Source organism: Ascidiella aspersa, chromosome 1, assembly GCF_963924565.1.
Source record: "Ascidiella aspersa chromosome 1, kaAscAspe10.2, whole genome shotgun sequence".
NCBI lineage: Eukaryota > Metazoa > Chordata > Ascidiacea > Phlebobranchia > Ascidiidae > Ascidiella > Ascidiella aspersa.
This window is the reverse complement of record NC_139447.1, coordinates 9,256,088-9,281,704: the sequence shown is the minus strand read 5'-3', so window position 1 is coordinate 9,281,704 and position 25,617 is coordinate 9,256,088. Positions and strand designations below refer to the sequence as shown.

The window sequence follows — 25,617 nt, the reverse complement described above, 5'->3', positions numbered from 1 at the left end:
TTTACTTTTCTTTGAGTTATTAATATAGTAGGGTACTTTTCAAAACAGGTTTTTTATAGACAAAAAGTTTATTTATTTAAAGATCACACAGCTCGCATACGGATGGAAGGTAATAAAATAGCTCTAGTTCTACAGTACCCGCATACGAACGCATATAACATGTTTCTATAAGAAATAACAACAGACAACTGACTGAAGAGAAAAATAGCTCTGTGCGCACCACAACCTAATTGGTACGAGATAAAATGACGAGCCAACGTCGGAAAAAAGTAATGTACAGAGCAGCTGGGCGGATTTCAAACGTACCGCTGAGATAGTTAAGGCTTGGCACGGACGAAAAGAAAAAATATATACCGTCATTGATATCAAGTTCACAATGAAAGAAGGGATGCTAAAACACATTGATGTTGGCTTTTTGTTTTGTTTTCAACATTTTACTGTATACGTCAGCCAACGGTGGTTTACGCTTGGACTTCTACATTTCAAGACTCGAGTTTCCAAGGGTAACAATCACAAGAAAAGCAATTCAAATGTTAAACTTTTGGTTTTATATAACAAAGCCATTTTTTTATGGAAATTATAATCAAAGTGAGATATAAAACGGGCCCCCAAAACGCAAAAAATACCAAAGCCCTTGTTCAGAACAGTGACAAAGTTAAATACCAAAAAAAGATCAAGCCCTAGCTTTCGTGCGACTGAATGTCGACGTCGATTCCGAACTGCCGCGAAACCGCGCGAAGCTGGTCTTCGTAAAGTACGTTCCGCTTCACCGCCTCGGTGTAGTTGTACTTGAGGTCTTCGATCTCGTCGAAGAAGTCCTCGTTGAAGTTCTTCAGCTCTTCTCTCAGCTTCCCAGCCTCCGCCCGAAGGTCCTCTTTCTCCATGTGGAGCTTGCGCACTTCAGTTCCGAGCCGGATGTTCTCCGCTCGCTCCCGGAGGAGTTCGTCTTGCTCTTCCTGAAATAACGTTTTTTTGAGTATGACTAGTCCTAAATAATTAATAGTACGGTTAATGGACCCATGACGTAAAAACATCAACATCTGCCAGGTTTTCCAGATTAATAAATAACTTTTTAGGGGTTCAACAAGGTTCATTGTTTTAGCTTTTCTTGTTTTAACCAATTATAGATTATTTCAAACAGGCTAAAGGGGTCTGTCAAGCGAAATTGTTTGTTAACCAATGGACCAGACTCTCAATTTAATTGGTGTCAACTGTATCCGGAAAGATATGAGGTTGAATATGCCCCTTGCCACCTTGTTATATTATTGGCGCTTGATATACCCCGTATTTTGTCGGGGATGTATAAACTCAGAATGTTTGTATGGCCATTGAATTTTAAATACAAACTTGCCAAAAGTACAGAATTCGACTATTCGTGTGCCTGAATAAGTGGTTTCTAACCTTTATGATGCCAATAGCCTTGAGAATAACTTGGTGGGTTTTCATTAAATTGTTATAAAAATTGTCATTTATGACCTAGAGTTAATTAAAAAATCCGAGCCCACTTTTTGCTGTTACTCTTGTCAATTGTCAAATTACCTACTTGGTGGCAATTGCCTGATTAGGAACTACTGTTTTAAGTGGACCCTAAATAATATAAGAAAACAACTGGATTTATATCATTCCCAAGTCTAAATTCTCAATCTGTAATGTCATCGGGGCGGTTTGTTGGACATACACAATGATAGGGGGCTACCTAAACTGTTATCGCAAAGATATTGGTGTTGGCTAATTTCCCTAAAGTCAGGAACACGGAACAGTTATATTTACCGAAAAAACAGTAGGTCGCTTAAGAATGTCAAAGGGTTTAAGGGAGAGCAAGAACAGGTGTATGTTCCGAAAAAAACTTTTATTTTTTTCTAATATTCAGTAAAAACTTTTTTAATCCTTTACCGACCCGCGTTCTGGTTACAATTTTTCGGTCGGGCAAAGTAATGGCAAACTTTTAACGTCGGGAGGACGCTATGCGATTTAGAACCCTTACATCGCTTTTCGATGCCTTTCTTCCCGAAGAGCCAGCAGGGGCAGCATTGGGGTCTTCGGAGGTTCCCCTGATCCTGAGCAGCTCGATTTCGTTCTGGAGCTCATCGCGTTCGTTCTCAAGTCGCGCAATCGTCAGTCGGCTCAGCTGAAGTTCCCGAACCACGTTGGGGTCCGAGTTGCCCGCCCCAGGGGGGAACCGTTCCAGGATTTCAACCTTGGGGAAAGAAAATGTCTTGTTACCAAGGTTGGAATGCGGCAGTTTAAAAAAAAAGTGCTGTTTGAGTGACTTAAGACGTCGTGTGGTAATTTACAAAACAACTGAATTCTACGAAAACTCGGAATCTACCGACCTAAGTCAGTACTTTTTAACCCTTTGGATGGTACGAACTTGTGCGGATGAAAAAGATTGTAATGCGGATGACAAACGTCGCGCGGATGAATGTGCGGATGGGAATGGTGCATATTATTACTTTTCATTATTTGTAACACAGTAATTGAATAAGCTGGTGCGCCCACTTATGCGTTACAGCTACAGTAATCTAGTCTCTTAGTGGTTTATTGCAGTTTAAGCTATCTATTTTATATCGGTTAAGGCTCACGGTTTTAATACACAAACCCTCTCATTGCTATTTCACAAATAGGGAAAACTAAAGGTTGCAAACTTACTGTGCTTATTTCGCGCGGATGAAAATTTTCCAAAATAACAAAGTGAAAAAGAAAGTGCGAAAGGCTCTTTAGGTTGAAAAGCACCGCACTATAAGTAATCCAACAGAGACGATTGAAAACGAACTATTTTCATACCTGTTCAGTCAACCTCTCGATCTCGCTCTTTAGCGCCACCTCGCGTTCATCCCGCTCCTTGGCTTCCCGTTGAAGGAAAACCACCTCGGAACCCTTTTTCTCGAATTCACCCTCGATCTTTTTAAGTCGCGCCTCCAGCATCCTGTGAGAGTAAAATAAATAAAAAAAAGTTGAACCAAGCTTTACATCAAAATAGTTGTTTAACTTTCTTTGCAAAGGTAAAAAATTGTGTTTTTTTAATTTCGGTTGAGGATAATTAAAATTTATTAACATTTGTGTTGTCCCACAGGGCTGCAACCAGTCATGAAATAGTGCTAAGTGAGAGTTGAACCCGTGGCCCTTGGTAAACACGACCAGCACATTGGTGACTCAGCCAGGGTTTTTTTAAGGTTTGGTTTGGGTGACCGCTAAGTAGTTTTAAGAGACCGCAAGTGTTTCATTTAAATACCAAAAAGTTTCAAGTCCAAAATTTGGGAAACTGCTGGAGAAATTTGCCAAAACACCTTAAAAAACACTGGACTCAGCTATCAAGCACATCCTTGAAAGAGCCAAACCACAAGCTAAGTGCACCCGTGTTGGTGTAAATCAACCGAAGAGGAAATAAAAGTACAAAAGCTAAACTTGATCACTGTTTTGAGGCCAGCAGAAAACGTGGGTTTACGCGTAAGTTTGTGCTAAACGAGCAATTTGTAGTATTTCTGTTTCAAATATACTTACTTGCTCGTGACAGCCGAGTTGTATCCTTTGCTCCCGCTTCCAGCGATCTTGGGAGCTTTGCTCTCAGCAACCGACAACTTCTTCTTCATTTCGTCCAGCTCTTTCATCAGGCTGTCACGCTCGGTCTAAAATAACAAAGTGTTTATGGTTTAGATTAGCTTTTTTCAACTTGCCCCTTTCTTACTAGTTTTATGTACAACCATTACTGGATAAACGTACAGGAAGGCGCTGAAAAAAAGGTTTTCAGCACGTTTTCATATGTATTGTCGGTTAACTTTAAAATGTCAACGTGTTAAATAAAAGCTTTAAAGATGACATTGCATTTTTTAAAATCAGATGGCGTCGACTGACACCGCTAATCCACTAGTGGGCAAGCGAGTCATTTTTTGTTCAAATTTCACACAAAAGCACGCGACTGATATTATGTAATTGCATAGGAAAATGCATACAAATTTTGGGGCCTATTTGTTAAATTTTGTGGTTAGTCCGAAAAGAAGTAGATATAACTTTATATGACCTTGAAAATGCAAAATAGATTCACACAAGGTTACCCTCTGGATCCACTTTAATATTTCACCTATACGTCTAATTACCAACCAACAAAACCACACACATACAGATTAAAAGACAGAAATCCACCTGCAAGGATATCTTTGAATCCTTTATTTTATCCCGAGCGGTGGCGTGCTTGTTGGCTTCTTTCCTCAATCTCTCGTTCTCTCGCAAGAGCCTCTCAACCGACTGCGTCTTGCTCTCGTATCTCAAGCTTAACTGTCCGCCAATCTGCTGCGTCATCTCGTTAATGCGGTTCTGTGAAGAAAAGGTCAAAGTAAGCTTTAGCCGTATTACGCGAACAAGCGAACGCTGTGTTAAAGCCGACGTCCTCAGGTCTTGAGTTCGAATCCCATCTGAAACAACGCGCAAATGCCGTGAGTAAAGAGTTGACGCAAAGACCCGATTAAATCAATATTCCTGTAAATTACAAAACAGTGTTCAAGTCTCGGCTAAAGCAATGCGCTGTACTTGTGGGATGAGCACAAACAATAGTAGACTAAAGATTTGTAAGTTACCATATATTACACACACGGTTCAGACGCTTACCTTACATAAAACACAGCATTTATTATATGTTATTTTGTAACGAAGCGATTTTATATACTTTTTTCCTATTTGATAAAGTTTGATACTGATACATGTACCATTGTTGTATAATGACTTAAGTCAACGGCTCGACTGCTTTTAAATGACTTGTCTTGACATAAGTCGTTATGGTAAAATGACTTGGGTTGAAATTAAGTGTTTTATTCACCATTTTATTCCAACAGAGTTTTTTGTCTCACTTATATTGCACGTTAAACGATTGGATTGCTATTATGGTGTTGTTGTTTTTTTTGTTTTTTTATTTGATTTATTGCTCATTTAGACGATTTTTACCAATTTTGATATGACTTGCTCTAATAATGACTTGACTGGGATTTAACTTAGGAAACTGATGACTTGGACTTGTCTTGGACTTAGTTATTTAAAACTTAATTGTTTACAACACTGATATGTACTAATTTAATTAGGGAACACTGGCAGGACTATAAAATTACACAAAACAGCTTGCAAACCTTGAGAATCTGATTCTCGGACCGCAGTTCGTCTACGACTTGATTCGAAACAACACCAGGTGCCTTCTTTAGTGCTTCGTTTTCTCGCTGGACCCTTTCAACCACCTTCTTCATCAGCACGACCGTCTTCTCCAGCTCGGCGACGCTTTTGCCGCTCGTGCCGCCCGTGCCGCTTGCCGGGGCCGTCTGCGGCGATAAAAGCGTTAACACTCGGGATACCGCGGTAAACCTGTGTTCTCAACCTATAGGTCGCGACCCAAAATTTCGCTTTTATTTGTTTGGGTCGATGACTGCAGTAGTTTTGAGTCGAACCAAAATTAACAATTAGGCCTCCGGACAGTTTTTTTTAACTTACATTGTGAGCAACGGTGTTCGACATATAGTTAAACGAGTTTTGTCAAAAAAAGAGTGATTAACTCGTAAAAATACAATTCCATTGTCATCTAAGTGTAAGTATTAACTTACAACAGCAGCATAACTGACCTTTCGCTGACCCTTTAACCTTTCTAGTCTCAGCTCAGCCTCCCGCTTCTCAGACTTAAGCAAGTCGATGTATTGCTGCTGGTGCTCCACGCGGTCCTGCGCACACAACGATTAATGTACATTAAATTGATGTAAATTGTTCAAATCGATATAGAATTTATAACTGGAAGATTTCGAGTCGATGTAAAGCATGGAATCATTATAACCTGAAGCGAATAACGCTGTTAATGCTTGTATATAACTGCTTTTGTGTAAGTGAAACCGCTTAAAAATAAATGAGGTTATAGCAGAAAAACATACCCACGTTCTAAAAAAACGCTTTGGCAGTAAAAATGTTCATAAAAAGAAACACATGTTTCGTTTTTAAACAATTCAACTAAGTTGAATATGTAACAGTTACAGGATCGTATCATGTGGTTTTCAATAAAAACTCCAAGGTCACCTTGAGCATTGGCACGTCACGCTTGATCTGTTCCAGCTCGAACTGCATCTCGGTGTTGTCGGAAGCGAGCTTGAGCACGCGTCCCTGAAGTCGGCTTTCGCGTTCCCTGAACTGGCTGGCTAGAGACTCATCGCGTTCTTGACGGAAACCTGGAGAATAAATAAATTCTATATCTGATGACAATGTGTAGCCTAATAGCTGGGGTTGTGATTAAATAGATAAAAAACTTTTTAACCTGTACGTAAGTAGATAACATTGTGTGCACAAGAGGTTTGGAATAAATTATGATTTTTAAAACGTTCACAGAACGGTTGTGCAGGCACCAGTTAATTTTGTTCTTGCTTTTAGGTAAAGTATCCTTTAGAAATTTCCAAATATTTAGGATTGCGTTTTCTAAAGATATTTATTTTCCAAAATCATTCAGCTTTGTAAATCCAAACCAACGTTGACTTAATTCAAAAAGGTGTAGTCTGACGAAATTCCCTTTAAGGTAAAGGATATATTGGATCGCTTAACTTGACTTAACGCCTGTTCTAAGTTGGTATCAGATTGTCATCGATAACAACTTGATATCAGACGAGTACCGATAGCAGTATCACCAACCAGTATCGACCTAACATTATACACTAATAAATAATTCTTTAAAATTAGGACGAGAGATTTTCCATACTTTATATTTAACCAAATCTCAGTATAGGATAATTTTTGGGGAAAGCACAGCCGTCTGATACTAATGGGGCATCGGATTAAACATCTACACCACCCAAATACCGATACCATGACCTCCTGTCAAACTATACGACTGTACACTTCAAATCAAAACACAGTCAACAATAATCCTTCTGTGACGTAACAACGAACCGGCGGTTAGGATTTCCTTCTGCAGAGCTTCGAGCTTCTCCTCGAGACTCGCATTCTTCGCTTCCATCTCGGCCGCGATCCGGTTGCGTGGCAACACGTTCATCCGACGCAGCTCGCTGTTCTCGTCTCCCAGCTGGTGGAGGCGCCTGGATGAACAAAGGGTTGCACGTTTCTATGGCAACAGGTCTAGTTTTGGGCTTCTGTTTATCCTACTGAGAGAAAAGAGCCTATAATATAGGCGTACAGGTAAAGTATGGTTTCAAATGACAATAAATATGAGAAACTACAGGCGATCGTCAAACCTTATAGTTATTCGTACCTATATGAAAAAAAGTTTGTTAAACCCTGTTCTAGATCTAAAAACTTTTTAGGTGGAAAACTGAGCTATTTAGAAGATAAAGTTATCACATAATACCCAAAAGCAATAAAATTGTAACAAACATAAGACAAGATAACCACTTACTGGCTCATTTCTTCGATCTCGTGCAAATGCTTGCGGATGGTTTGTTCGCCGGGCGGTGCCGGGAATTCCCCGGTACTCTGGGCGTGTATGGGGGCGCCGAGGGGGGTCGCCTGGCGCCGCAGCTTCTCGCGTTCCAACCGGGACACGGTGTCTCGTAACTGGACGCTCTGAAAAGTTCGTGTAAAGTGGTTAACGAACCTAAACCGACATTTTTTTATGAAAAAACAATCAGTGGGATGGCCAATCTGTGTTAATGCAGTTTTAGGCAAGTCACATTAAAAATGAATATTTTTACATTTTTTTTCATACTATGTTAAATTTGTATTACATTCTCAAAGGATACACATTTAAAGTTCAGCATTAATAATGCCATCGCCAAATGCCTTGAAAAGCATTTAAAAAATATCAAGGTTGGGCAAAAAATGGCGGCCGTTTAAACACAATAAATGGTATGTTAACCGACCTGTTTGTCGAGCACCTGGATGTGTTTTTCCTTTTCCTGAAGTCGCAGCTTAAGAGCATCGACCTTTCCCTGCCATTGCTTCTTCGCGTCCCACTTGGCAACTTCGACAGTGTTCTAAAGTGACAGAGAGTTTTTAATATTTGTAAATGGACGTATAACGTCTATTTTGACCTGACGAAGAACGGCTGTGCGAAAGCTTGTCAAGATTCCAATACAACGTGTCTTAATATAGTGCAACTTTATTACCCTATCGAGAGTTATCAGCTATTCAGTCGCGATCTAGCGCAAGCGATTAAAGTTGACCAAGTATATTAGTTACAAAAAAACTAATATACTACAAAAAATCGACAAAGTAATTTAAGCGTTAGTACAGCATGGAGAGGTTTCAAAGAGTGGTAAAATCCACATTGAGGGGGTATAAAATTTGTCTTTACCCATGCTAGTTTATATATTTGTACCAGACTAGTATTTTAGGGTATATTTTAGTTTTTTTTCTGTATTTGGGTTTTCTTTTACTAAATAGTGCTTTAAGAGACGACAGTCATACAGCCTAACTCTAAGCTATTCAACCAAGTTTCGTAAATTCAAGTTGCTACTCAATAGCTTCTCTTAACGGACGAAGGACTACAATTTGTGCGCAATACAGATCAAACAACAACACTCTAATGGAAAACTACTTGTTACCTAGAACATGAATCTTAAAACAAACATTTGCTGTTTCCTATTGTTGAAAGTTTAATTATTTTACCTGCCTTTAGTTGACGATCACCGTCCTAATCAAAAATAAACTGTCATGCAAAAACGGTGAATAAGCAAATTCACCCTTAAACGTTTTGATATATTTTGTACAAAGCACGGCTGCCGACTAAGTCAAACCTATTGTGGCACTAAAATATCAAGGTTATACGATGGGCATATTTACTCTGCTAAGTAAGCCTCGTCATTAAAAGCCAATCTACAAGCGCACGTCTCGACATATAGCGCTCAGCTGACAGTCTGGATCCCATTCACGAATAATGGGAACAATAAAAGGTGAACACCACAAAACGAGGCAAACAAAAGCCTATGAGCTGTTGACTGCCGCCAGCCTAAGTGTGGGTAGTAGTATATGGGGCGGCGGAATATTGAACGAGTTCGAATTAATCGTATACACGCAGACTTTTGGACGGAGCTAACAAAAGACCAATTTGTTCAACAGACATATGTTTGAACATTGTTTCTGCCCTTGATAAGATCTATATACTGCAAATTGACGCATTTTGCTGAACAGTATAGTCATATTTTTTAACTTATATAGTGACGAATCGCAGCGTATTAGCTAATAAATATTGTAAGACATTTGTCACAGCTTGTGTTTTTATGTTTAACACACACACACATATATATATATATACATAGGAAGACAGTCCAAGTAAAAAACGTTATTGCCGTTACATTTCCTTTGTAACCTTGAAAGGCTTATTTCGTGGGACGGGGTTGTGGAAATTGTCGAAACAAAATTAAAAAATTGCAAATGTGACCTAAAAGCAATGTAGTGCGGAAAATTCAACGTTCAGAAACAGCAGTGGTTGTTTTTTATGCACGACAGCAAGATTAAAGGAACTAGATCAGGGATGGCGAACCACTGACCCGCCGGTCACAAAGTGACCCACCACAGATTTTTAATGACCCACTTGCCTTTCTAGAAATATCGAAATGTTGTCAATCATTGTCAGGAAAGGATAAATATAAAAAAAATCGTTGAAAAGCAGTATACTGTTTAAATCAGGGCTGCCCAAACAGGGGGTCGCGCAAAATTATTTTAAGGGTGACCAGTAGGCCTAGTAGATTAACTGCACTTTGACAAATGCGTGCAGAAGAGCAGAAAACTAAAAGCTTTTCGTTTATCGCTGTAAATGTAGGTGGCGATAATTTTAGGGAATTTAAGAAATCGCAGACTAAAAATTCTTTAAACCCTGGTTCAACCATACTGAAAATCTTTGTGCTGAACTCCTGTAATCCTATAAAAAATGCTTCAGCATTTGTTATCTATTTAGTTTATTAATCTTCGTGGGAATCCGAATTTGGAAATCGCCCAAAAACCTTGAATTACCAACCCAACACAATACCACTTACAACGACGCAGCAGCAAAGCTTCGCATAAAATTAGCATACCTTACAATATATGACCCACTTGTGCATTTTGCAAGGATTGGGATTGCGTTTGTGACCCGCGTGATGAAAAGGTTCGCCATCCCTGAACTAGATAAATGAAAAAGTTTTCCGTCCCTAGCCAAATGTCCCGCTGTATGGCCATTGGCCATAGGTGTTTTAGAAGTACCGGAAATTTAAATGCGGTAACTAAAGTTGTGAAACGGCCAAAATAATTGCTTCAAAGCAGTGTTACTCAACCCATGATTAGCGTCGCAGAATTGGGTCACCATCTGCAGTAGTTTACCTGATTATATTTTATTTTCTCCAAAATTTGAGAAAATTGCGGAATCCCAAAGAAGACATTGCTCATATTCAACAAATGATTATTTAATAAAGCTGTGGTTTTAATAGTGTTTCGTTCACTTAAGACAGTGCTTTTCAACCAGTTGACCCATCGGTGGGCCGCGAAGCTATTTCTGGTGGGTCACGAAGAATTTCTAAATGTCATATTTTTTCATGAGATCCGGAAATTCTTGCATTATCACTACGTAACACTTATGCAACAACATCACAAATACGTAACACCTAGATGTGTTGTGTCGCATTAAGTGTTTCAGTACGTACGCCAGTAGTAGAGATGCGGGTTTTACGTAACTTTATTTGTTTGGTCATATCTCATTAAGGATCGCACAATAAAACTTGCATTAAACGTGGTTCGCGAACTGAAAAAGGTTGGGAAGCACTGACTTAAAGCCTACAAAAAGTTCAGTGAAGGGAATCGGGTCGCCTAAGCTTCGCTGTAATTTTTACGCTTAGTATTAGGGTTACCGCTAAAAAAGGCTGAAAAACGCTGGTTTAAGGCAAAAAACAACAACAAATAAGTAGTGATGAATTGCTTGCTAAGTCACATCACCGACCTAAATCCTACCTTTGTCGGTTCTTCCAGCTTTGACTTTAGCTTCTCCTTCAGGTTCTCGATTTCTTCCCTCATGGCCGACTTCTCTGCTCTCAGTTTGTTCAGTTTTTCGAGGTCGGCGACCGACGAACTACGGAACTTGGAACGAGGCACCTTCGATCGCGCAGATGAAGGCCTGAAAAATTTCAATGAAAAGGTTCGTATAAAATTGAGTGGAGTGTTTTTATATATTTATTAATCGGAGTTTGGCTAAAGTGGAAGGGCGCATAAAGGCTATTATTGATTTTGAGATTGATAATAAAGCGGGATTTAGACATAAATTACATTGCGGAAAAAATAATCTGTCTGCAAAGCAATTTACTGTTTGATTGCGGCGATTATATTGAGCGCGGATAAAGTTACATACTGTCTAAAATGTTTGACCTTGGATTTAACTTAAATTGTGTTCTTTACGTCATCATTAGGGCGATTATTTTTTGACCAAAACAATTGGAAATTTTGACCTGAAAAATGAAAATTTCCACAAATTTTGACCTAAAAATAATTTATTTTGACAAAATTTTGACCTGTTAAAAAAACATTGATTTAAATAGCCTATTGTTGTTCAACGTACTGCATTAGTGTCTTGGCGGCGTCAATCACACGTTTTTGATGTTTTACTGACGTTTTTGATGTTTTACTGATTACCGGTCCAGCACAAATCAGTTATGTTTTGGGGTTAATGCAAAACTAATGAAAATACTTAGTTGATATTTTTTTTTCATTTTAAAAAGACAAATAACTATAAACTACCAAATTAGCAAAATGTAGACCCAGTTATTGAAATAGGAAATAGGCAATTGCAAATCATAAGCGAAAAAAGACAGCAAATATTGTTGAATACACTTGTCCAAATCAGAGAGGCCTCGGTGGTTAATTCTTCTAGCGCATACCATATTTTGCTTTAATGCAGATATAGTACAGTTAAAATGTCGTTGAACATAAATCAAAACAACATTTTTTTCATAAAAATGAACGACAAATTTCACAAAAACTGAACGATAATTTTAAAAAACTGACATATAGTTATTTGTTTTTCATTTTGTAAAGAATTTGTGTGCATTTTTATTCGATTCTGAAATAATTTTGACAAATTTTGACCTAACGTGTAATTTTTTAAGTTGAAAAACAATCGCCCTAATCATCATACAAGTCATTATTAAGGAATACATGTAAAAAAAATGTATAGCTTTTATCATTTACTTTGGGCTTTTCTGCCCGAAAGAAACTTTATACATTTTTGGGGGTTTTAATGGCTGTTCAATGCCTAAGCTTATATTTTTAAGCATTGCAAATTACTATACCGAACTAAAGATGGCATGTGTACTTGATGATAACGTTACCAATGAAAAGTAACACTTTTATCGTAAATACTGATTTCAAAACATCATTTCAAAAGTTTTGATTGTGTATTAACCGTCCTGCGGCATTTACTTAATTCAATGTACCGCACCCAGAACATAATAGAGGACTTCTCGAAACGATTAGACTTCTAAAATCTTGAAGATTTCATAGAGATAGATCTGTCTTAAAATGTTTACAAACTTATCACTGTAGAGCCAAATTTATTTATTATGACTGTTGTCTTCGTATTTCTCTCGCATTTTTTTCAAATGTTCTGAGCAATTTTGTTCAGAACTATCTTAACAAATCCATGGTTGATTTCATGCATGACTGATTTTGTAGATGTGGCAGCATGCTTGGCATTTATGTAGTTTAGTTGGTGCTGTTAATCACCAATAGCAAACACTGCCTTAAAATTACCAAACGCTCACTTACCCTACTCCCTCGTATCTTGCTCCTCTCTCTTCCTCCGCATCCACAACCTCCACTTCCTCCTCCCTTACGACCTCTCTAGGAGGAGCTGGAGTCCTCTTCGTTTCGTCGCTTGCTCGGAGCCTGGTGGGCTGCTCCTCCTCAAAGCGAAGAGCAGAGTCCGGACCTCGGCTCCTGCTCAGACGCTTCACTTTGTCCCGCAGCTGCGTGACGTCACTGTCCAGCGCGCGCTTGTCTGCTTTGAGTCTAGAAATTTTTTTTAATTTTTATGTTTTTCGTTTATAGGATGTAAAGATAAATTTTTATCTTAAGGTCAAAAACGCTAAATTTGTTTAGTATGTGAAATGAGTAATACTCATGACAAAGTTTTGGGGCATTTCGAGAACTTATCCACGTACCTTGTGGTAAGGTAAGTTATAAAACATAAAACGGTAAGTTATAAAAAAATAAACCTTCCAAAAGTGGACAGAATTTACAAGGGACATTATTATAATCCCTGTTAAGCGCGCGCTCGTCTGTTTTGAGTCTAAGAAATTATTATCTTGAGGTAAAAAAACGCTAAACTTGTTTAGTATGTGAAATGAGAATAAATCTTAAAAAAGTTAGGAGGCGTTTTTGGAAGTTATCCACACACCTTGTGGTGAGGTAAGTTAGAATCGTTTGGCCTGAAATAAACAACTTCCAAAATTCGACATAATTGACAAGAGACAATGATATAATCCCTGTCGCAATACTTGGTTGTTTTGAACTGAAAAATCGACTTATTTTTATTGGAATCTCGTAGTTTAGAATTAAGGTTCGATGGTAACTAAATTCTAGGTTCGGTCTTGAAATATTTGTCGGTTGCTCAGACAGCTGTTCAAGCGTTGGCCGATTTAACTGTTTCATAGATACCAAGCCTTTGCAATCGCACTGATTTGAGATTTACGTTTTGTTGTTCTTCAATGCCAGATTACTATTCGATAAAAAAAAGTTTTTAAAAAGAGTTGTATTAACTTATCAATATTTACCATACGTTTCGGCAATACAAGTTATTAAACAACGTTAGCCCCACCTTCGAATAGTCTGATCTCGCTTCTCTGATTCTTCCAGAACCTTCTTTAGCTGATCCTTGAGGCTTTCTTCTCCCTTCTTGGCTTGCTTCAAGGATCGCTGCATTTCAGCCACTGAGTCTTTCAGTTCCTCAATCTGAACCTTAAAATCAAAGGTGTGTAACGTAAGCAATTCATTTCTGTAATTGACTATTGTTTACTTTACTGTTGCCTAATATGGTAAGTTCGGGTTTCTACCAAAAGTATATTTTTGTTTATGCGAAGTAAAATTTTTGTCCAAAAAAACGCATATTTCAGACCAAGTTAAAAGTTAACAAACTTCCAAGCGCATAACGAAATACAGGCGTCAAAACTTCTTCCCCATATGAAACAGTTTTTAAAGTTGGTTTACATTTTTTGCCCTTCTTTTTGGATCCATATATTACAGTAGCGACTTGCCCACAACGCTTAGCAATTAAAATAAAAGTTCCAGTTTAATACTATTATAAGAAAAATAAAAAAATAGTTAGAACCTACCTTGTAACTAGCGGTCCTCTTTTCGACTAGGTGCTTCACACTGGCGGCCCCGTCCTCTTCAGCTGTTGCAGCCCTTATGTTTTCCTGGGCCTGGTTCACCAGGTCAGACCGAAGCTCAGTCAACGCGTGGCTCAGTTTCTGTGCATTTAAATATATATCTTACTACAACGTTGTCCTAAGGCAAGTTAAACTGTGGTATATATTGACCTTTTTTAAATGTTTACTGAACAGACAGCAGAGAAAACAGGCAAAAATATCAAACTACTGAAAACTGTAAAAGTAATGCTCGGATAAATTTGTAAAAGTGATTAAGTGCTTTAACCTCGAAGGGGTTACCAAATTGTAATTTTTTTGCTCGACGTTTTACTGATAATGCATTTGAGAAAAAACTCGCCAGTTGATGCCAAAGTATTAATTACCAGGGTCTCACAAAACGTTAGGAAGAAATTTACATCGTGTTAACTCTTTAAGATAAGCTCTGAGCCTGTGTACTCAGTTGGTGGAGCGACTGTCGCGGTATGGCGGGAGGTCGTGGGTTTGAACCTCACTGCACGCTAGTTGTTTTTCTAGCCTGCCTTGCTTGCACCATTGATCGACAGATTCAGTTAGTCTGTGATGGCTTCCGGTGTACCATGGTACGTAAGCCGCAATCGTTGGTCAAAAAGACTTCAGGGGTGCGAGAATTTGTTGGTGATTTGAAAGGGGTGCAGCAAGAAAAAAGGTTAAGAGCCACTGCTCTAGGATAAGGTTATAATTGGGCAGGGAACATAGCGACTCCCACCTGCTGCTGCTTCTCCTTTTCCTCCAGCTGTTCCTTAAGTCGTGCAACGAGGTTCTTCATGGTGGTGGCAGGAGCGCGCGAGTTCGCTTCCTTCTGACGTTCCAGCTCCGAATTGGTGACCACGAGCTCCTAAAATCGCCAGATAAAATTAGCCGCATTGGTAGAAATCGAATTCATGACTTTTGCGACAGCTACATTATTTGTATTAGGTAACAGAAATAAGTTATGGACAAAGGAAATGAGTTAATCTACAACTGCAGCAGGTTGGACCCATTTTTTTGGTTTTCACAATCTTCAGATGGCCTAGTGATAAACATGCGAAAAAATAGACGTATCATTGGAAATGAGTAACACTTAGGAGCGAAAGGTGGTAAAAGCATTTTTCATTTTATGAAGAGAGACCTAACATTAAACATAGTGGAATACTCTAGAAAAGCTAGTCATTCAGGTCAAACAATTTTTTAAATATGATAAAATATATATATATATATATTTCGCCAGCAAAAGCATCGTCAGCACACTATCTATAAAAAAGTGTCTGGCCTAAATGACCAGTTTTGCCGTATTTCGCTATTACTGATCAGGAAATAAGGTCGACATTTATCTCGCAAGGGTCAAGGTGATTTCCACTACACATATTCAGTGCTAAAACATTAAACATATAAAGATTTTTACTAATGGTACTTTATGTGCACATGATTTGCCTTGCTTGAAAAGGGATTTCCGACATTTAGATGCAATTTCTTACCCTTTCTAGCTCTTCGATCTTTCTGACTTTCTTGGCCAATTTCATTCGAATGGCGCTTAAGATCGCGTCGTGGTCGTTCTGCATTCTGACGACACAATAACTCGATTACGCAAAGGAAAAGTTTAGTTTTAAGGTTTAAATAAGAAGAGAACTTGAGACAAAAAGGTTGTTAAGTAAAAATTTTTATCTACGCCTTGAACGTAAACCCGTGATTGACAGGCACAGCTATACCATTAACCACAATGAAGCGAAAAAACATATTACATTGTATAAATACACCACATATACCTTTCCAAAAACTGAGATATTATATGCTTGAAATATATTTTCGTCAAAATGTCACGCTTTTGGGACCACAAAACACCACATTTCCAAATGTAAAAGCTAAGTAGCTTTAAAGTGCTTTCCAAGAACATATATTTTTTTATTTTTTAACAGTTTAACTTCCTCAAGGTGTTTTGTAATCCTTAAAATTTATATATCGAGTGTCTTAAAAAACGACGAACTGCCTAGCACTTTTAACGATAACACTTTAAATGTGTCAACTGCAGCAGCTCAAACAACACCAAAAACTCTCACTTCCTCCTCTCCTGCTCTCCGCTCTTCCTCGCCTCCGCCACCAGCCTCTTCTGCTTTGTGACGTCAGCGTTCGCGGCGCGGATGCGATCCATGAGAGCCGACATCGCAGCATCCTGCTCCTTCACCATGTCTTCAAGCTCGTTTAGCTGCCGCAGCTGATCGGCAGTGGGCGCCGCCGAGCGGCCTGTGTCAACCGCGCTCTGTGACGAAACAATGGCCATTGTGGACGATGCGTTTGAAAAATGCGAATTGTGCGAACGGTATGTTTACTTTGCTTGCCAAGTGAACTGACCAGAAATTTTAAGAAAAACAAAATTGAATTGGTTCGAGCGGATTTTGAATTACCACACATAAAATTAGAAAACAAACTATTCAGTTACTCCAATGGACCAAGAAAAAGAAACAGAGCATGGAAACTTAACTTGTGTTTGTGGTTGTCGTACGGAGATAAAAATCACCAAAAATAGAATATTATAAAGCTTGTGGCATTAAAGTTTAAATGATATAATATTCCACAGAAACCGCTGTTGTCAACTTATGAGGCGACTAAATTTTTAAGTTCTCCCAAAACCCCGAAACAGGGTATTTTAAATTCTTTCTTTCAATTAATTTCCAGAACTTTACAGAAATGCTTTATACTTTTGATAAATACGCGTTTGGAGTTTTTGGTTCTACCCCTCTCTCCTGCCTACATACAATTCGGACACCAACCACTGCGTCCTTCTTGAACCGCGTGAAAGCAGCGTCCGTCTTCCCTTGGATCTTCCTCTGCATCAGCATCAGTTCCCTCTCGTGGGCTAGGGTAATCCCCTCGGTCTCCTTACGCGATTCCTCCAGAAGTTGCTTGTGTCTTCGAAAAAAAGTAGTAGTTTTGTGATAAATAGTAGTAGTTTTGTGATAAAGACTAACATCGGATAATTACTATTACAGGCGTTTTGAGACAGGTCGGTATGAAATTTTAAAGTAAATCATTTACCAGCTTGAAATGTGCAAAGAAAAGTGCCTGAAGAATTTTCGACCAGCTGTATAAAAGTATTTCAATAACTTATCATTTCTGGGCTGGAAGGCCTATAATGCATCGTTCCCAGCAAGTACTAAACATTTTTTTGTGGTGACCCGAGTACTAAGGGTAAGTACAAAGATATAACAGAGAAGGTTTTGTCGCCCATTCCTATCCACTGAACTCAATATGAGTGAACAAAACATTCAACCAATTGCATATGTAAGTTTGAACTTATTTAATATAAGCTATGTCCTCGTACTTCTCACATGATTTTTTCAGATTTCGGAGCAACCTTGATCAGAACCAAGGTCAGTAAATCTAACCATGTAAATTACTGCAGTCGGCGACCCAACCAAATCAAACAGCCACCCAATTTTGGGCCGCGACCCATTGGTTGAAAAACACTGCTTTACTCAAGTGTTGTAGTAAGTATGTTTTTTTTTAATTCTACCTTTCATTCCTTGGCATTAAACCGCGTTTGTACAAAGGGCGTGAAGAAAAATTAGGCATCAGTAGTAAACCAGTGATAAGCCAAGTCATGTACAAAGGCACGATGTTATGCAAAGTACACCTAAGGTTTTCTGACAAAACTTCCTGCACGTGAAATTTATCAGTACGCCGTTCATCAGTTGAATCACAACACACATTAAGTTAGGCGCCGGTGTGTGACCATTCTAATGCTTACGTCGTTGGCATTCCCCGTAAAGAACGGGAAACTGCCACCGCGGGAAGTAGTTGCTTCGTTTCCCGCACTTCTTCACCTCGGTGAATCACTTATCAATAGGGCGAATATTTTTTTGACTTGGCAAAAAGGTTAAATATTCTCAAAATTTACAGCACAAATATCGTTCACGAAATTAATAAAAACTGTAGCGTGCTTTTTATATTTTTATTTAAATAAATGTTATCTAAGTTTTGTTTTGAAGTGTATCCAACAACATTTTAACGGTATTATATCTTCATTATACAACATACGGTATACGTGAGTCGGTAAAAATAACCACGCAGGCCTAAATAAGCGCATTACTTTTCGATTTGTCTGATTTGGACAATAGCGTTGGAAAATATTTGTGTTGTCTTTTTTCGTTGGTGATTCGCAATCATAACATTTCTTAATTCGATAATATGCTAAGTATGTCAAAATACCAACGCGAGTTATGCATAAACCCGAAAAAATAACTGATTTGCGTTCCACCGACCATCAGTGAAACGTCAAAATCAAGTGACTATAACTACGCCATTACACTAATGTAGTACTTCAAACAACAATAGGTCTGTTTACTTCAAAGTATTTCTAATAGGTCAAAATTTTGTAAAATAAATTCCTCATTTTTTAGGTCAAAAATAATCGCCCTACTTATCAGAGAAGTGATGCAGGTATTCGGCAACAGTTATTCTACCCTGGGTTAAGCGATTCTATGAGTGTTTTTTATCTCTTATCTTAGCACCAAGCACCCTAATGAACACCCTAGGGTTGTAGCAGCACAAATATAACGTCATATATTGCGTAAGCAGTTAAAAATGCGGAAGGTTTGAAAATACACCGCGTACAACTTTTAAACGACACCTTTTGACCGAAATCGTTAAACGTTAAAGCAGTCAATTTTATTTTATAGTTGAAAAACAAATTTTTCACATGGATTTTGATTTTAGAAGCTTCAAAATAAGTCGTTACTTTTTTAACCTGCCTTTTTCGAACATTTGAGGTAAAAATAGGTCCAAAAATAGCTTTAACCCTAGACAGATTTCTTAAAGCTTGCAAATCAAAAAAAATAGGCCCAAAATAAGTTGAAAACATTCAAAAGGTATTGTGACGTCACACCTGTCTAGGCTCTCCTCTTTGGCCGAGATTCGCTTCTTCAGCGTCTCGATGGTTTCCATGGCGACGCGGAGCTGCTGCTTAGATTCCAAATCCTGCGAAAGACAGAATTTGGACTATAGCTTGCTGTGAACTTAAGGGGATAACGGGAGAGATTTTTAGGCTTATCGTCTTGTTACCTTAAGCTTGGGTTCTGCTTTAGTCATGTGGCCGCTAATTAGCACCAAAAAACACTTAACGACGAATAAGCGTGTCCAAATGACAGAGATTATATACGAGTAGATATGTGAAAGTTTTAATAATGGAAAAAAAGTTAATATTTAAAAAAAATATTGTTGGCAAAAACACTCGAATTATTTTCCCCTGGAAAAGCTGTTACTTGATCTTCAACTTATTGCATTCCTATAATAATCTGATTTTGAAAATGAAAAAAAGCACAGTTAAAGAGAGCAATCTTGGCAATAATATGTAAGTCGTTTGGCGGAGAATGTGAGCTTGGCATGTTGCGGGTAATTTTTTATACACTTTAATCCGACTTTCTGAACCACTTTTGTGTATAGCGAGCTTTTATTATGTCATTTTTCTATCCTTAGAGTATACAAACTTTATAGGTTTAATGCAAAAACGACGATGTTTAATCTAACCACGTTGTCAGCGGCAACGGTGACCGTTTGTGACGTCGGCATGTGGAGACGAAGGTCATTGATGACGCGATCGCGCGACATGACGTCACTCTGGAGGTTGTGACGTAGGTCTTTAAGGCGGTCGTTTTCTAACTCGACGCCCTGTGTATAAGAAGAGTTAACTCATTTCAGTTCAATTTCAATGAGCGAAAAATGTAAAATCATGATAGGCATAGATTTCATTATAAGTTAAGTCAGTTTTAACAAATTTCAACAAACTGAATCTTTCCTATTTTCCAACGTTATTTAGACTAAATCAAGTGTAGAAATTTTCTGTTATGACCTCGCACTAAAAAGTATTTTGACAGAATTTTAGATTAAGTGGTGCCATTTTTCGCAAAACATTTTATATCACTAGAACCAAGTAAAAAATCTAACCAAAAAATTCTGCAGAACTAACAGGTGCTTATCGTATCTGCTATTCTAATCAATAAAATATTTAACAAATATACCTGACCCGGACATTTATAACCCGAAAGCATTTCTTTGTATTTTTTTACTGAAAGGTACACTTTGGCAAACACTTGCAGGTTACTCGCCTTGAGCTGAGCTTGTAGATCCTTAATGTTCTTCATTTGACGTTTAATCGTCTCTAGGGACTTGGTAAGTTGTTCTTCCAAGGGAAGGGATGGGTCTGGTAGCGTTTGGGTGATGGTATCCAATCTAAAAAGATCGACAGTTTCGCATTGTAAACACAAAATGTATGACATCAAAGCTAATTATTGTCGGCCGGATTTCATGTAGCCAAAATCCCGCCGTTTGATTTAAATAAAAATATGGCAATTATAATTCCAGCTCTAACTTCAGTCATATTTATTTAATATTAGGGACAGCAAATTAAACCTTACAGAAGTGGATTTTAACTAATGTTTTCCGGATTTTATGTTGGTGTATTTTGACCAAATGATCACAGCAGCGTAATACTCATTTACGTGTCATTCTTATTTTCAATCCTCCCTATCGTTTAAAGATAACAAAGCAATTCAAGAAGGCCCTATCCCTAATTCAAAAATGCCTTAAAGGGAAGTCATAATTTTATAACATTAAAAATTAAAATATCAATAAGTTTGTTTGATAGTGATGAGGAAAGACCGATTTAGATATAGTAAGTTAGAAACGAGGCGATAAAAAACGTTAAAGTTTATTGATTTTAGTTAAAGCATAAAAACGAGGTCGATATTGCTGCGGAAGAATTAGCACGAAAATGAAAACCACCGAAAAAGAACAACATCCGCTAACGCGACGAAAATCCCGACCAGTATCCTCGCGAACAAACGATTCGCCCCAAAACGACGGAACAGCGGCAGCGCAAAGGGATGAACGTCAAAGGCGAACGCCCAACTACATTTCAGTGACGTCACGACGGGATGTTGGAAGTGGCGCAACATTATCGATCAAGTTTAGGGCGGGCAAAGGTAGAGCAGCAAATTGAACGTTTACTACATACCAAACCTTCTGGCTCCTATGTTATGGCACTACTAATTGACACGCAAACAACAAAATTCGCCCCCATTCAACAAAAAACGTCCCGGGTATTTATCGTGCAACAACATTACCGTTTAATAAATATGAAAGCCCATACCAAAGTAGGTAAAATTTTGTGGACCTTTCTAATCAATCTTTATTGAATTTCAAGATCCATGTCTAAAGTTGATTGTCAACCATTATGGATAAAAGACGAGAAACAGTTTGGTGTTGAAATAATAAAGATTTATGCCAAACATTCACAAAAAGTTTTTCTTTTTATGTATGGGCTTCGGTATTTAATCTATCCTGTGTAACTACAAGGTCAAACCATTGTGCTCAAAAAAATTTATCGAATGTGGCACAGCATCATTGGTTAAGTTCATCGCTGGCAAGAAAAAGCAACAATCTGACGGTTTGCACAAATGCAAAAGCGATTAAACTAATACACTGTTAAATGGCACGTTTTGGACGAGTAGAAGAGGTAGGTCTCAGCTTACCTTTTCGCATTATGACTGTTCCATTACAGCTATCATTTACAGTACCACATTGCGCATGCGTGCATATCCGAACTTTCAAATACGTTTAACATCATAGCAGGATACAAATATTTACGATTTTTCCTAAAGTTAAAAACGAAGACACACTGGATTTTAAATTAGAATTCAAAGTAGCCTACTCATCTTTTATTAAAACATGATAGTTTAGTAATGTTGCGGTCGACTTTTAAAGTTAGTTATAAAAAGAGTTTTCCTGATGTTAGACTCTTATTCTGTGTTGAATTAAAATAACCTTTTTCCCATAAAATATTAGATATTTTAATTAAAGCTGCATGTCAGTTCAAAAGTTATTTATCAAGTGAATTTTCTCGATAATCAAAACAATTTTGAAAGTTTTTTTTATAGGTGACAAAATGTTGTTACCTTCTAGATTTCTTGACAACCTGCTGTTGTCTGGACTGGAACTGGTCGAGAAGTCGCTCCAGCTCCGTCTCTCTCATCTCCCATTCCAACTGGTGCTCCTCCTGCGCCTGGAGGCAAATGGTGGTTGACACGTCACAATTGAGGAATAAACGGTGGAATTCAAACAACGCACAAATCGAACGGGACAACTTAGTAGCTTGTAGTATATTTCAGGCAATTTTCCGGCGAAATTCGGGGGATTTTAATAAATTCAAAACTGTTGGGACGAAATATCTGTTCTGCAAAGAAAACTTATTTAAATGAATTAATCGGGCAAATAAGTTTGATAGAATTTAACCGAATATTAAGTGATTAGTAACATTGCCAATAATGTAAAATTAAAGCTTTTCTTTCAATCAAAACAGTTGGTTGAATTTCGCTAAAATAGGTTAAAATATTGTTCGTGCTTACCAGCAACCGAATCAAAAAATATTTAACCGGGTAACTCTAGCGCATTTGTAAAAATATCGCGCGTTTAGTAAGATATAAGAAATAATTAAATAAACACGGCACGGGTTACCTGTTGTTTTGTTTGCAGCTGCTCAATTAGTGGTACTAAAACGCGCTATTGAACAAATCGTTAACAATAGTAGTTTACCTTAAGCATATGCACCACATCCTCTTCTAGACCCGAAATGGTCTTCTCGTGCTGAGCGTTCATGCTTTCAAGGTATTTTATCTGCTCGTTTTGCCTCACCACCTGACACACAAGTTACAAGTAAAATGAATGTTAAGTAAGGTAAAGCCATTATAACTTCTCGAGGTATTTTTGTGGATGATATATCGACTTAGTGTCATTGATGGTGCATAAATGCACAATTGATTTCACGTTATAATGTTACATGAAAGTATTTATGTATAAGCAATTGTCTCTGTTTTTTTTTTATATGTTATAGCTTAATTTTATCGCTACAGTCAAAATTGAAAACAAATATCGGTTTTGCAATTTTTTTTGTTTTTTTTTTAAGTGAAAATATCGGTTTTGCTTTTAAAATGTCGGCTTAGCTTTTAAAAAGCTGGCAAAGTGACTGAATATGGGTTTTGCTTTTACTTATGTGAGAAGAATCTCTAAATAAGATTACTTATCAAACATGGAGTCGGTGGTTAAACTGCTCATTAACGTACATCAGCACCATTACTCTACCTGCCGCTGCAGCTTCATGTCTTGAAGTCGAAGCAGGTCCATTCGCTGGCTCCACTCTGTCAGTTTGTCGGCGCCTCGCTCGTCCTAAACCGCACAAAATAAAACGTGTAAAATAAACTCGTGGCTATTGGAAGGTTTCTTTTCAAACGTTCTGCAATATTAGGCACAATCTTGACGTTTTCTCTGTTTGATTTATCTTAAAATTTTCCTCGCTGGATTTATCTGGCGTTCTTTGAAAGAGGAAAAACAGAGATAGACTTTTCGGTAAAAAGAGAGGCCTCTCGTTACTAAATCAAACACCAACATCATTATCTCTGTTTGATTTATCTTAAAATTTTCCTCGCTGGATTTATCTGGCGTTCTTTGAAAGAGGAAAAACAGAGATAGACTTTTCGGTAAAAAGAGAGGCCTCTCGTTACTAAATCAAACACCAACATCATGAAAAAAGTATATTAGAATAAAAAGGTCATTTCCTAGGTGTAAGGATTATGTTTAGGCGTCCAGGAATTCTAACCAAAAATAATAATTAAACAAAGATGGGCAGGGTTTTTAACTTGATTTAATTGCTATGTGAAAAAAAAGTTAGTGGCTGTCGGGTTTCTGTTCGATAATATTGTTTTAACTAACAATTCGTAAACGTAATAAGAATATCAAAGCCCATGCAGAAGTAGGCATCATTTTGAACGTTTCGAATAACTCTTTATTTATTTTCAACATCAGTTCGTAAACTTTTATTTGTTTCAATGTGAAGAAATCTTTAAACAAAAAAATAGTTAAAAATGACTTACTTATGGTCGGCCAAACCAATGGATGTTCCACGGAAAATAAACCGTATCTGATATTCAAAGTTTCAAATGACTCAATACATTCATCCTCACCTTGATGGCCTTCCTTAGTTCGTCGAGTCCCTGCCTCCGGATGTCGATCTCTCCCATCTTGTCCTCCAGCCGCTCCCGATCCCTCCTCGTCTTACGAAGCTCTTCCTGGATCATGGACTTGTCCTCGTGGAGCCTGGGAAGGTAAGAAAGGGAAAAGGATCAAAATTAGGATGTTTTAAATCATAAGGTATTTTCAAAATATATTCAAAACGTCCAAAATGCTACCTGCTTCTAAACGGGCTTTATATTCTTACTACGTCTTACTACAATCTCCAACCATTATGCTCCAATGTTGTTATTTTAAATTGATTCCTATTGGTGAAATAAACCTCACCTCATGGGCTCAACATGCGCCAAGGATATTTTAACTATCATGTATTAGTCATGTTTGGTCTTATTCTGAACTGTGTTATATTCCAAATATATTGTTATTTTAAAGCCTATGCAGAAAAAGGTATCAATTTGGACGTTTTAAATATCTATTTATTTTTTTTTCAGCAATGATACCTACTTCTATATGGACTATTGTATTCTTACTACGTCTGACTAAAACCTTCAAACATTGTGCTTCACAGACAAGTACAAATTACTCAACAATGTATACTTGAATAAGGTTGCAGCCCAGATGGATGACGCCATAACAAGCGTCTTAAAAAAAGTGTCCTTCGAACATTAAATAGACGCCAAATATGTTTAAAAAACGTTAATGTTTTGGAAAAACTAGTAAGTAATTTTGAGTCACAAAATAAGACTTCAATTTTTTCTGTATAACAATACAGCAGGCTCCTTTATTTTTTGAAACAAAGCTTTGAGCGAATTTTGCAGAACAGCTAAAATAAAACAGAAAGCTTACCACGTGTCGACCAAGCCTTCTAGTTTACCTGATCATGGATTGGGCGAACTTTTCCTGTTGCGCAATAGGGAGGGCCCCGCTGAACTGCTGACGTAGGCTCTGGATGGTTTTCTTGAGCTGACGATTCTTATTGTGCGCCTCGGTCCGCGTCAAGTACACAGAGTCCTCTTTTTCGTCTGCAACGTTAAGGTCAATATTTGTGTATGTTTTGTCAAACTTTTTTTATAAAGCGTGGATAACTGGAAGGCCTGACGATCGCGGAATTGATAACTGTAAGAATTTATTATCGCGGGTCGGATATAACTTTTGTCAAACTTTATTAACTTGATAATAGTTAAACGAAGGAACTATATGTATTAGTTTTGAATGGCATTCAACAACATTTCAATTGTACTTAATCTGCATTAGGGAAAAATTACACAAATACTAGATTTTGTATGTTTAG

The 25,617-nt window shown here is 37.8% G+C and overlaps 1 protein-coding gene across 1 annotated transcript in view; it reads right to left on the bottom strand.

Annotated features, from left to right (window-relative positions):
* Positions 1–55: 55 nt before the first annotated feature.
* Positions 56–25,617, bottom strand: part of LOC146167108 (centrosomal protein of 290 kDa-like) — an 88,031-nt gene continuing 62,469 nt past the window's right edge. Inside the window, exons 26-52 of the mRNA XM_083380725.1 lie at positions 25,201–25,348; positions 24,320–24,452; positions 23,442–23,525; positions 22,896–22,997; positions 22,259–22,365; positions 20,411–20,534; positions 19,833–19,973; positions 19,192–19,283; positions 17,078–17,216; positions 16,367–16,566; positions 15,788–15,872; positions 15,040–15,168; positions 14,259–14,396; positions 13,745–13,884; positions 12,707–12,936; positions 10,888–11,048; positions 7,827–7,940; positions 7,364–7,530; positions 6,901–7,046; positions 6,040–6,188; positions 5,598–5,693; positions 5,115–5,300; positions 4,141–4,311; positions 3,502–3,626; positions 2,785–2,926; positions 1,985–2,197; positions 56–956 (exon numbers count right to left, since the gene is read on the bottom strand). Of these exons, the coding sequence (XP_083236851.1) occupies positions 681–956; positions 1,985–2,197; positions 2,785–2,926; positions 3,502–3,626; positions 4,141–4,311; positions 5,115–5,300; positions 5,598–5,693; positions 6,040–6,188; positions 6,901–7,046; positions 7,364–7,530; positions 7,827–7,940; positions 10,888–11,048; positions 12,707–12,936; positions 13,745–13,884; positions 14,259–14,396; positions 15,040–15,168; positions 15,788–15,872; positions 16,367–16,566; positions 17,078–17,216; positions 19,192–19,283; positions 19,833–19,973; positions 20,411–20,534; positions 22,259–22,365; positions 22,896–22,997; positions 23,442–23,525; positions 24,320–24,452; positions 25,201–25,348 (3,938 nt within the window). The 3' untranslated portion in view covers positions 56–680. The remainder of the gene's footprint in view (positions 957–1,984; positions 2,198–2,784; positions 2,927–3,501; positions 3,627–4,140; positions 4,312–5,114; positions 5,301–5,597; positions 5,694–6,039; positions 6,189–6,900; positions 7,047–7,363; positions 7,531–7,826; positions 7,941–10,887; positions 11,049–12,706; positions 12,937–13,744; positions 13,885–14,258; positions 14,397–15,039; positions 15,169–15,787; positions 15,873–16,366; positions 16,567–17,077; positions 17,217–19,191; positions 19,284–19,832; positions 19,974–20,410; positions 20,535–22,258; positions 22,366–22,895; positions 22,998–23,441; positions 23,526–24,319; positions 24,453–25,200; positions 25,349–25,617) is intronic.